Source organism: Uloborus diversus, chromosome 1 (assembly GCF_026930045.1).
Source record: "Uloborus diversus isolate 005 chromosome 1, Udiv.v.3.1, whole genome shotgun sequence".
Taxonomy (NCBI): Eukaryota; Metazoa; Arthropoda; class Arachnida; order Araneae; family Uloboridae; genus Uloborus; species Uloborus diversus.
Window position 1 is genome coordinate 123,238,977 of NC_072731.1, and position 13,519 is coordinate 123,252,495.

The 13,519-nt window shown below is 31.5% G+C and overlaps 1 protein-coding gene across 1 annotated transcript in view; it reads right to left on the bottom strand.

Moving 5' to 3' along the window:
* LOC129234667 (uncharacterized) overlaps positions 1–13,519 on the bottom strand; it is a 63,957-nt gene that overhangs the window by 31,788 nt on the left and 18,650 nt on the right. The window contains exons 10-12 of the mRNA XM_054868713.1: positions 10,197–10,397; positions 4,083–4,200; positions 453–1,183 (exon numbers count right to left, since the gene is read on the bottom strand). Of these exons, the coding sequence (XP_054724688.1) occupies positions 453–1,183; positions 4,083–4,200; positions 10,197–10,397 (1,050 nt within the window). The remainder of the gene's footprint in view (positions 1–452; positions 1,184–4,082; positions 4,201–10,196; positions 10,398–13,519) is intronic.

Consider the following 13,519-nt stretch of genomic DNA (forward strand, 5'->3'; position numbering starts at 1 on the left):
TTTTTTTTTTTTTTTGAAAGAAAATTATTTTTAACAAAGTAGAAAGTATTTCAGATAATTTTCTCCTTTAAAAATAACATTTCACTACAAGTTCTCTTATAAAATACATTGTTTCCTCTTTATGCACAGAAATTTTCAAATTTAATTTCCAACTTGTTCTATTTGAAAACTTAACTATATTTTACTTAGCTCTACATTCCTGGACATAATTTCAGTTTAACCACAATTCATATTTAAAGAGTTTTTTTGTTTTCTTTTCTTTTTTTTTTTTAAATAAATGTATTTCGTGTATTTCTTCTAAGTTTGAAGGCAGCCATGGTTTTTTAATTGTAATGTGAATTCATATATTCTTTTAATTTAGTTAGGCTGATAGATGATAGCATTTTTTGCACAACTAATTAATAATAAACATTCATAATACAAACATAACCTTCTGTAAAATGCAGACTAACCTTAAATAAGTCAGTTGGTAGACTCCTTACAGGAGGAAGTGATGGAAGAGAAGTATCAATTTTGTCTACTGGATCATCATTCCCTAAAACTGTTGAGAAACTCTTAGCAAGCGGACTTTTCAAAGCAGCATCCGCAAAAGACGAAAATTTTGCAGGAAAAAACATTTCTGTCAATTTTACATCAGTTTTGCTTTGTTTGGTCTGTTCAGTATCTATTATATTTTTCCCAGCAGGTTTAGACACAGTGTCTTGTGCTTTTGAAGTTATTTGTCCATATTTATCACCGGAAAGGTCAGATACAAAATGTTTGCTCTTATCCAAATCATGTTTACTTACAACACTTGTAGTTAAAACTGAACTTTCGCCATCACTTGAATGAACTGCGTAACTTTTTTCATCAGTCTTCTGTGGTTTTTGAAAAAACAGTGACAAGTTGTCTGTATCTGATTTTATTTTGAAACCTTCAGAGCTTTTGGCTTCCAATGAGACTTTTGGAGCAGAATCGTTTTTCAAGAATGCGGAAAATTTCTTTAAACCTGGAGTATCTATCATCTTTGAAGTTTTTAAGTCAGTTAGCTTTGAAGTTTTTAAGTTAGTTAATTGAGATTTCAGGAAGGTATCTTTAAAAGCAAAATCACGTTTTGACTCAATAAGAAATGTAGTAGAAGCACTGGTAGTAGTAGATTTTGGCACTTCTTCAAGGTAACTGCTATTTGATGATTTCAATGAAGCTGAAACAAATCACATCATCATTGGCACATAAAAACAAATAGAACTATAAAAAAAATTAACACACAGTTACAATTAAACAGTTGTATTTTGAAGCAAATACACAATACACACATAATAGAATGAATGGTCCTGCTACTATTTAACACTCATACAATAGTCTGAACAGCTTGTAAAATTATTATAAATACATTTAACAATACTTAAAACATGTTAGCAAAACATTTCAGGTACTTTTGTTTTCCACCATTGACACAAAAATGATTAAAGTAAAAAATAACAACGTCAAAAAGCACAAATTGCTGATTATCTTATACACATGTTTCGGCGTTATAAGGAACGCCTTTTTCAATGCAAAAAGTAATAAACTTATGGATGAAAAGACATCTGACAAAAGCAAAGAGCAGATAAGCAAACAGCTTAAAAGATAAAAATAGCGGATTAACCAAACACCAATGAGAAATTTATAAACCAATAAAGAACCAATAGGAATGCAAACAAAAGGCAAGAGTTCTCTCACAAACACAATTAAGTCAAAAGAAAGAATTCAATTGGACAAAGATTAAGCCACAACGCTAGAACAAAAAGAAAATGTCAATAACCATGAACTGCAAGAAAGGAAAAGCTGAATGGAAGAAAAAACACGAGGAAATGAAATAAACAAAAACAAAATTTTTGGAAAAAGAAAAAATAAAGATAAATAAAAGAAGGGGGGGGGGGGATGTCAACTCATGACAAAAAAGTTAAAAATAAACAAAGAAAGATAGATAAAAATGAATGGAAAAATAAAAATAAAAAAGTATGCAAAATAGAAAAAATGGATGAGGAAAGGACAGTGTTAAAGATATGGGAGCCAGACATTGGGAAAAATATGGAACTGTTTTAAGATCAAAAACTAAATTAGAACTGTTCTTCAAAATATGGAAAGATTCGTAAAAGTCAAGATTTGATGAATTGGGACATTTTTGTATAATTTGGTAAGAGTTAAAATTAAAACAGTGATTCGAATTTCAACAATGTTTAGCAATACTGGACTAATTTAATTGTTGTTTTTTCACATAATTTTGATGCCCTTCCAAGCGAAATTATAAAGCATGCCAAGTCTGTCCAATATAGAATGTTTATCGCAAACCTTTTGCTGTTTCTTTACCATCTCATAGACTATCGTCTCATCCTCCCAATCAAAATTATTCTGCTTTCAATTCCTTTGTTTCTTGCATCATTAATATTTGTTCTTCATCTGAAGAAGTTGATTGTGTTGCCATTCTTTCCATCTGTAAGCTATCAGGTTGCTAACACTCTAAAATGTTTCCAATTCCAGGTGGTGTTCGCTCTTATCAATAAACTTTCATTCTCTTCTCTTGAACATCCTATTCACCCTCTTAATTGTTGGGAATTTATAAAATTAATTGTAGTTGTAAACTTGCCTATATTGGACAGACTCAGTGTGCTTTAAAATTTTGCTTGAAAGGGCATCAAAATTCTGTGAAAAAACAACAACAATTAAATAAGTGTAGTATTGCTCAACATTGTTGGGATTTGAATCACTTTTTTGATTTTAACTGTAATCAGATAATCCAGAAATGTCTCAATTCATCAGATTTTGACTTAAGGGAATCTTTCCATATTTTGAGGAACCTAAATTTCTTGATGATCTTAAAGAGTTCCGTATTTTTCCAATGTCTGGCTCCCATATCTTTAACAATGTCCTTTCCCCATCCATTTTTTTCTATTTTGTATACTTTATTTTTATTTTTCCATTCATTTTTATCTATCTTGCTTTGTTTATTTTTAACTTTTTTGTCATGGGTTGACATCCCCCCCCCCCTCCTTTTCTTCTATTTATCTTTATTTTTTAATTTTCTGAAAATTTTGTTTAAGTTTATTTCATTTCCGGGTATTTTTTCTTCCATTCAGCTTTTCCTTCCTTGCAGTTCATGGTTATTGACATTTTCTTCTTGTTCTAGCATTGCGGCTTAATCTTTGTCCAATTGAATTCTTTCTTTCGTTTTTACTGTGCCTGTAAGAGAGCTCTTGCCCTTTGTTTGCATTCCTATTGGTTCTTTATTGGTTTATAATTTTCTCATTGGTATTTGGTTAAACGCTATTTTTATCTTTTAAGCTGTTTGCTTATCTGCTCTGGGCTTTTGTTGGATGTCTTTTCATCCATAAGCATTACTTTTTGCATTGAAAAAGGCCTTCCTTGTAACACCGAAACACGTGTCTATGATACTCTGCAATTTGTGCTTTTTGACATTTTATATTCTTACTTTACTTTTAAGCACAAAGGTATTTATTTATCTTATCTAACAAAAATTATTGTTGACAATTAGCAACAATCAATAATTTGCAATTATTTTAAACCTTCTTAACACTAAAAGTGAAACGGGTAGTAAAAGAATACACACCAGAATTGAAACATATTACTCTTTGGCTTTCTTAATAAATTATTGACTGAAAAATAGTACTAATAATAACATTGTCGCCTAAACATGGTAGAAATTTAAGTTGTTTGGAGGAAAATTGCTTCATAAATAAATAAGTAATAATAATTGTTTAGCAGATATTGTTTTTCTGTAATTGTAATTAACAAAAATTATTTCACGAGGACTTTTTTGTTAGTAATAGAAGTTGTTTATAGTTAAATAACTACTAATAGTAACATTAAATTGTAATGAAAAAATTAGTTTAATTAATTTTAAACATTTCAACAGAGAAAGAAGATAACTTAAGAAAAATAATAAAATTTAATACAGTTCTTGCATAGCTTGAATTTTTAAGTCACAAAAAGTTGAGAACCAATCATATTTATTCACTTATTTAATCAAAGAGCAATTAAAATAATTTTCGTTTTAACCATTTTGAGCAATCAAAACTAAGTTTAAATTAAAAAATACATACTAAACTCTTGATCAACAGCATCAATACTTTCAGTTTTGAGCATATTTCTCTCGTCAAAACTTTCATGTGGCGTGTACCAGTCAAGAGGATTTTTTGGTAAAGGACCATTATTTATGATCTGAAACATTGATGAAAATAATGTAACTAATAATATAATAATTAATGCACAAATATTACTCAACTTATTATTATTCTCAAGCTAAATTAGACGAAAAATAAATTTATACATCCATATTAGTAAGTATAAAAATGATAATAAACAAAAATGTTAAAGCATCAGTTGATATAAAAAAGGAGCTTCTTATTTAATTTGAACCTATAAAATTGAGCACAACTAAATCCAAAAAGGCTTTTTTTTTTTGGTAAATTCTTACTTTATAGTACATTTTTAAAAAATGCAAAGCAAAATTTTCACAGTTTCGAGTTTGCTTCAACAGAAAAAGGTTTTACTTTTGCTTCGCATTACTGGCCTTTTCGAAAGAACTATAAAATGCAATAAAGAAGCGCACCAATTTTGTGACCTCAGTAAAATAAACAGCCAGAGATATTTTAAATGGGAGTAAAAGCATTGGCATTGTAATAACATATAGAGAACGAAATATATTATCTATAATGTAAAGAATCCTAAGAATCCATACATCTCAGGTAATATAGGTCATATAAGAGACTAAAGTGAGGAAAAAAGATGATTGGAGTTGTAACATTTATCTCTCATGAAAACTAGCAATTTGTCTCTTTGATTAAATAGTAAATCTACATGACAACATTACCCTAGTAGAGTCAACTCCCGATTATCGGGAGTAACCGAGGATAAGCGAAAACTGCGGATAAAACGATGCTAGGTATATACAATAGCTAAAAAATATTTAATTTAATATTTAAAAGCTAAAAGCGAACAATAACACAATCACTAGTTTAACCACTTAGCTGTTTCACTTTTTTTCCATATTGGGTCCAAAAATAAGTACATGTTTAATATACATATTTGTATTTAAATGGATTATATAAAACGAAATCTACATTAAAAACTATCATATGCATTGATTTTATTGATTTATGATAATTTTTAATTTCAGCTCAAACAAATTGAATTTTTACTTAAAGTTGGCTTTTTTCCATTCAAGCTAACTCAACTGAAAAGCCAAATTTACAGAGAAGTTAGACATTAAAAAAGCATGCATTTTTTAATACTTACATTCAATTTCAAAACTCAGCTTTTGTATGATAAATTTTAAAACATGGCGATAAGCAGAGTCTTATATCACAGTCAGGGCAAAAGTATCTAGTTTCTTTTCTAATTCGTTTTCCATTATCATTTCGTTTTGAGCAACATACAAAGCATTGCCTCGTTGGTCTCAGTTTCTTTTCATTGGGGGAGGGGAATAATCTCTAAGAAGTGTCTCTCCATCAATCGTAAGGGATTTGGTAAAGTTCCTGGTTGGCTTTTTTTCATATTTACTGATCCATACTTTTCAATCAGACAATCAACCAAGTCTAGCCGAAAATTCAGATGAGAGTTTTTTCCACCATCCTTCTGGCATAGAACAAATGCATTACACACTGATACATCAAAGAAGTGGAAAAATATTTTTTTGTAATATTTTTTCCCTTTCTTCTTTATGACGGGATAATTTGTGAAGTGTTGATCCATTTTATCAACACCCTCATGGGCAGATCCAGGGAGGGGATATGGGAGCCATGACCCCCTCCAAAAAATTTCAAGAACAGTTAAAAGCCTTTTTTTTTAAGCGAAAGTGCAAAACATTTCCCTAATAAAACATACAAAATCTGACAATAAGAAAAACAATGAGAGAGAGGGGGGGGGGACATTGCCACATTGAGAAAGTTTCAAAAATAGTTAAAAGCCTTTTTTTGAGCTAAATGTAAAAAAAAATCCTTATTATTCCCCAAAGTATAACAAGAAATAAAAGCCACACCGTGGAAGTTTCAAGTATAGTTTTTTAAACCCTTTTCCTAGCTTAAATTACAAAAAAAACTTCATTGTAATTCATGTAAAGTCAACAAGAATGGAAACAATGCCACAGGGAAGGAAAGGTCTCCTACGAAAATTTTAAAAATATCAAGTTTATATATTCAGTAAATTACCGCCCATTAGCCACGGCTAAAGTAGAAATACGTGAAATACACCACCAGCTCAGTCATTTTCAGTCGAGTGACTGAGCTGGAGATCCAGCTCAGTCACTTTCCTATGCCGGGCTGATGAGTGCTAATAAGCACGAAACTGCAGTCCTCGGCTGGAAATGACTGAGCTGGCGGTGTATTTCATGTATCAAGTTTATACCATAAATTTGGGTTCATTTAGCATAATGGGTTCGGCTTGTTAGATGTGTTTGCTTCTAACATGGTCATCCAACGAAAATTTCAAAAATAGCAAGTTTATACCAAAATTTGGGTTCATTTAGCATAATGGGCTCATCTTGTTGGATGTGTTTACTTCTCTCATGGGAGAACGAAAAAAGGTATGTGTTAGTAAGTGTCCGATAAAAAGTTATACATAGCACATTAAGTTAAAGTTACATTTAAGTTTTAAGCTGGCTTTATGCAGTGCTATGTAAGTATTCTTCATTCCCTTTTTAATATGGGACCCTCCAAACCAATCCTCATCCTTTTGTTAATATTAGAAAAGATTGTCTACAAACCGTTTTAAAGAATAACTTGTAAAAGTTTCCAGAGGAGCCTCCCCCCCCCCCATCCTCCCTCTCCTTTTCGCCAACATTGCTCAAGATCAACCTAAATTTTGTTTTAAGCGTTTGAGTTTCAAATGTTTTCGGGGGAGAACTCCTCCCACCCTAACATCATTGAAAGTCTTCAAGAATAACATTTCTGGAGCTTCAAATTCGGATAATTGCTAGTGCTCTAAAAGTTACTCAAGAATCAATTTAAAGAGTTCAAGTTTGAAAAAATTTTGATAGTGGACCTCAGAATCTCTTCAATTTCTAACTTTACCAAAGATAGTATAGAATGTGTTTTTAAGTCTATAAATTAGTAAAATTTCCTGGGATGGGCCTTTTAATCTCTGGTCCCCTTAACATCATTAAAATCGTCTAAAACAGCCTTTTTAGAGCTACTATTTCAGGAGGAGCGCTCCAAACCTCTTCTCCTCTACTATTACCAAAGATACTTATAATGCATCTTTAGAATCCGTTTCTTAGCGTGGGCCCTAGAATTTCTCCTCCACGTATCATCACGAAAAGATCATACTAAACTTTGTTTTTGGCTCTACAATGACAAAAAAAAAAAAAAAAATCCTTCGGAGAAACCCCGAACCTCCTTCTTCTTAGCATTATTGGAGATAATGTTTTTGTTTTTAAGGTTTCAATTTCGAAAAATGAACGGTGGGGGGGGGGGGGGCGCATCCGAACCCTTAATATTACGAATGACAGTTAAAATGTATTTCTAAGATTACAAATCAGAAAAATATCCTTAGATGGGCTCTCAAATCTCTCCTCCCTCTAACATCATCAAAGATCGTCTAAAACTGCATTCTTAGAGATACTATTTCGAAAATAGACAGGGGAGTGCCACCGAACCTCTTCTCCCGTAACACAACCAAAGATCGTATAAAATGCGTTTTTAAGACTACAAATTTGAAAATTTTCCGGTGGAGAAACCCACAGCCCCCTTTACTTCGGAGTAAATATTATACTTACGGTTGGTTCATATCGGCTTTCTCTTAAATCAGAAGTCCTATACAGTTGCCTCAGAACACAGTACTGATTACAGGAATATCACTTTGAGGCGACGATATATGCACACGTTTGTTAAGAAAAGAGGAAAATTATTGGGATGGTTACAGCCTTTATGTTAAACTTGAGTCGCCTAGTAAAAATTCCTTAAAAAATGCTCTAGTTAAAGGTTAGATTGATATTTGTAGAATTCAAAAATTTTCCAAAGCATCTTTTTTTACCAAATGGCCCCCTCCGAGAATTATGTCTGGATCTGCCCCTGAACACCCCCCATAGCGTTATTGTATTCCATAACAACTTGTGGTTTTCTTCTGATTTCATTGTTATGGGAAGCCACTTCAACCATTTCAGGACTGTGTTTAGTGGATAATAAGGTTACAACCTTTTAATCCATCCATTTGATAATGCAAACTTTTCGTCTTTGATAAGCACAAATTTGACCTTTTTTCAACTTTTTGGGCTGTAATTCCTTTGGAATATCTTTTCTGTTTATCTTCAATGTACCATAAATATCTGTTTGATAGCTGAGAAGCAGATCTGCAAGTTCTGGGGATGTATAATAGTTATCTGTCGTAAGACAATATCCTTTATTTAATAATGGCTTCATAAGTGTCATTACTACTTGAGATGACTTGCACAAATGTTGATAATTATCATCGTAGAGCATCCCTTTTCCAGTATATATAATAAAGCTATATACATAACCAGATTTTTGATTCGCATAACATGAATGTTTTTATACCGAGTCTCAATCTCATCAGCGGTATATATTGTTTCCAGTGCAATTGCCCCTTAAAAAGCATCAAGCTCTCATCGATTGTTACATCTCTTTCAGGAGTTATTAGTTCTTGATAATGCTTATTCAAATGTTTGATTACAGGCCACAGTTTGTGTAACTTTGGAGACTCATGTGTTTTAGGATCAAATTTAGAGTCATCAAAAAAATGTAAATAGCGGTAAATAATTTGAAATCGATGATAAGATATTATTTTTGAAAAAAATGGCGTTGATGTTGAGTGCCTTTTACTCCAATATTGTTCAACTTCAGGTTTTTTTTTCACAATTCCTTGTAAAAGGTTCAAAGCAAGGAACACTTTAATTTCGTTTTTTTTTGTCATTGGTTCCCATTTTTTCGCTCTACTGTATCTTCGAAGGTTACTATTTCGAATACTTTTATCAGCATACTTATTAGTTTCAAAAGCTATTATTTCAATGAAGTTATCATCAAAGAAAATTTCAAGAAACGGCAAAGTTCCATCATTTACATCCATATTTGTATGAACACCTGGTTGCACTGTGAAAGCAAATCACGGCGGTGGTGCAGGAGAATTATTAGTGTCAAGTTCACAAAAGTTACGTACTTGAATTAAATCATCTGAAGTTTCAGCTTCCTCATCACTTGAGAAGTCTGATGATGAACCTTCAGAACTGTCAGAATTATTTATAGATGTTTTGGATTCACTTTCTGAACCATTTATAGGAATTATAATCACATATTAGCCACTCACTGTCGCTCATTTTTCTAATTTAGCAAAAAAAAAAAAAAAAACGAGAAGAAATAGAATCCACAACATTCATACTGAAGACATGTGCAAACAAAAGCAACTCTTTTCCCGTATAAAGAAAAAACAAAATCAAACCAGTTAAAACAGTTTTCAATCTACTCTTTGCTGGACAGCTAGCGACATCTATTCCGCCAATAAATCAGTAGTTTACTGTACTGACTTTGAACGTTTTAAAAGTCAGTACAAAATGTAAGTTTTTTTTCCCAAAACAATAAACGCATTGAATGCATTTTTCAATAGTTTGGAAACCATTAAACAATTTATTAACTATAATATATTGCTACCAACTTTCAGTGGCTAGCTGAAAGTCTAAGAAAGGGTTCGCAGTAGGATGTGGGATTGCAAGGCTCCCACAATATTTTTTTAAAAAATACCATTCAACAAAAATCCATTTGCAGGCAGTTCCCATGAAGGCCACTTAACATTTTGGTTATGATTGAAAATCAATTCTAGGATGTTTTATGATTACTTCTAAATGCATTAAAACTTAATAATGTTGATATTCATTTATTTTATAAACATGCTACTGCAAAAAAAAATAAGCTAATTAACATTTCACATGATCTGTGTATACAATTGCAAGTGTGATGACTTGATGTAAAAATGTTCCACCATGAAAAGAATCAATATATATGTATTTGTTATTGCTAAGTTATTCCTTTTTGGTCTAGAATTTTTTGTTTACCAATAAAAGTGGACAAAATTGAGTGAAAATAACAAACCTGGCTGTAAGAACAATGGATTCATTTCGGGATTACAACTAGTCACACACACTAAACCTCTGCTTTACATGAAGCTATAACTAAATCAAACAAAACCATAATAAGGACTTGAAAAATTACCTCACCAAGAGAAGTGGTTAACTTCTTCCCAATAAGAAAATATGATCTTGAAACAGGAGGCAAGGAAGCAGGCTTACTATATGCAGTTCTTTCAATGGTCACACTTGTTTCATTAGATGAAAAACCATAGAATTTGCAAAAATTAATAGCTTCATCCACATTTTCAAATTTCAAATCTCTTACCAAATTGAGAGTAGGATACTAGAAAATAGCATAAATTTGAGCAAGGGTGTCAATAAATTTTATAAACAAAATAACACTTAAACTGAAAGCTTTGGAAGTTTTAATAACATTACATCAACATTGTAATGTTATTAAAACTTCCAAAAATTTGAAAAAATATGAAATGTGTTACACAACACACTTAATTTTGCATCTAAACAAAGTTTATCAGAATGTTTACAAAATAGTAGACTTTTTAGGGTACATTTAATTATGGCCTAATTTTATAAATCTGTCAAAGGAAAGATTACAATTATTTCAAAAACTAACAGCATTGGATTTTGTACACATGGGTTTAAAAAAAAAAGAAGGAAAGAAACAAGTCCACGCGTGTTAAGTTGACTGGTATATTAATTCAATGTATGACATAATAAATTAAATTCCAGAGTAAAACTAAAATGATTATTTTATTTTAACCAAATTAAAAAAGAAGACACAATTAGTAAACAAAGAAGCAATATTCGCGAAAAAAAAAAAAAAAAATTACAATGCAAAAACTTGACGACCATCCCAATATCTGAATTATTGCAAAATCAGAGCAAAAAGAGAAAATTGAAAGTTATTTTAAAAGACTTGCCTGAATTAATTACAAATATTTTGTTTGTTAACAAACATAAGATGCCCACAGTTAAAAATTTTAAATCATTTTGAGATAATGTTTCAATCATTTCCATACATTAAAATCACAAGAAATAAGCAGACGACAGTTGATTACGATTCATCTTTCTTATTGTTGCATTAATAAAGCTATTTTAATTTGCCAAAAAAAAAATCAGCACCTCTTGGAGCGATTAGCGCCAAAATTGAATCAACGCCTATTTACATATGGATTCACATTTATTCCAAATTTCATCGAGAACATAGCATTACTTCTTGAGATATGGCACTCACAATGGAAAAAAAAAGAATGTTCGATTGCGCCATCCCCTTTTCAGCTGCTGACACCAAAACAAAATCAGATCTTATACCCTTTAAGGGCTACTTGTCGATAAATTTTTGTTTGATTAAATTCTTTATTTCTTGAGATACAGCAGTCACAATTGACGACAAAAAACGTTCGATAGCTCAACCCCTGTTTCAGCTATTGACACCAAAATTGAATCAGCATCTGTTCCTGTTAGGAACAACATATGGACCAAATTTTGCTTGATTCTGCCAGTTACTTCCTGGGTAATTGCAAGCACGCATAACTCAAGAAACGTCCCATTGTTCCACCCCCCCCCCCTTTGAGGAATTTGTGCCAAAAACCAATGGGCACAAGTTCACAAAGGGGCACATATGTGTACCAAATTTCGTTCGATTTCATGTGGTAGTTTTTGCTATAGAGTGGCCATAAAAAACTGGTCACACACATACGTGACACACACATGGACACACAGACAGACAGACATTTTCCAAAAATGGTCGAAATGGACTCAGCACTCCTCAAAACAAAAGAATCCATCAAAATTCGAAATTCAAAAACTTGCACGAATCCAATACTTTCTTCTATATATTAGACTAGCTGTGTTGCCCGGCTTTGCCTGGTCTATTTTGAAAACAAAAATTGTGTCAAGTGACTTATATTCAACAATCAGGCATAAATAAAAGAAAAAAAATCATCATGCAAAATTTCCCCTCCAAGCAATGACGACAGATATTAAAATACTTTTAAGAAATTAAAATAAAATGAGAAAGGTGGATTTAAAAAGCATAACCATGGAAACACAAAGTAAAATAAGTTTCAGAATTGAAAATAAGAAAGATGGAAATAATGGATTCAAAAAGCATTACCGGATAAAAGCAAAATAAAATGTTTAAAAACTTGAATAGAGAACAGATTTTTGAACTTCATTTAATTTGCTTGTAACTTTTTTTCTAATGGACATAGAGGGTTAAACTTCCAACCAAAGGTCGAGTTAGATCTGGAGCAAAAAAGGTAGCTCTTTTCAACGGTGTCAAAAAGAAAACTGTAGGACAATTCCTTCACTTTTTATGGATAAATTTAATGGAGAAAGTAGTGCCTAAATTTCAACTAAGCCTAAACAAATTCGAGCTAAAAACGTAAATAACTCCCGCCGCAATTAAGTTAGAGCGTTGGAACAAATTGGGTAGAACGCGGAAAATTCTTCCCTTTCTAACGATATATAATATTACTAATTGCGAGTAATTTTTCACCCCCATATTCGGGAATTTATGTGAAAATTGGGCCTAAATTGGAATAAAAAAAGAACTATTCATAGAATTATTTTCGAACTGGTCTGCAAACCTTCTCAGGACTTAAAGGAACAAATTGTGAAAATTGCAGCAAAAACGGCCCGGTAGTTCTCGAGTTTTGCGAGTTCAAACAAACAGGCACTTTTTGGAGACTTCATTTTATACTATGTAGAGATATAGAAGAAAGTAAAAACAAAACAAAAAAATTCTTAAATTGTTACAAGAAACCTATTGATGCAGATTTCAAAAAAAAATTTCAATTACAGTAATTTCTGGAAGAAACGCCACAGTGTTTTCATGTTTAAAAGTATAACTTTTGAAAGTGCGTCCTTTCTGCCCGTGCAGAGTTTACGATGGACTTATTTTTACCACCCCAACTTAAGTTCAACTGTTTAAACTAAACAATAGAGAAAAAGATACTGACACATTCTGACACAATTATATATTATCTACTCATTAATTAAAAGCTTTGATACTGTAAAAGGCCAACTGTTCAAAAAATTTGAGAAAAAAACAAATTTTCTATTTACAAATTTTCTGTATTGTTGATTGAAAGAAAATTTGAGCTTGTTAATTAAAAAAGAATGTTATAAGGAAACAAACTTTTTTCATACTGAAATATGATTATTGCACATTCAGGATGAGGAACATAATTATAAAGTTTCATTTTCTTTCTTTGTAAGCATATAAATGCAAAATAATGGGGCCAAGAAAAAAAAACCTGAAGATTGATTCAAATCTAGGTCTTTTATTTTTCTAATTTTTTTCTTAAAAAATTGGAGGATAAACCCAAATACAACAATAAATTCTGTCTTTTTAATATGCTTTTTTAATGGATATTTGCTACCCTGATCTGCTATGGCTGAGTCAATCATTGTTTTTAATGGTGGCTTAAAGAAGCTCAA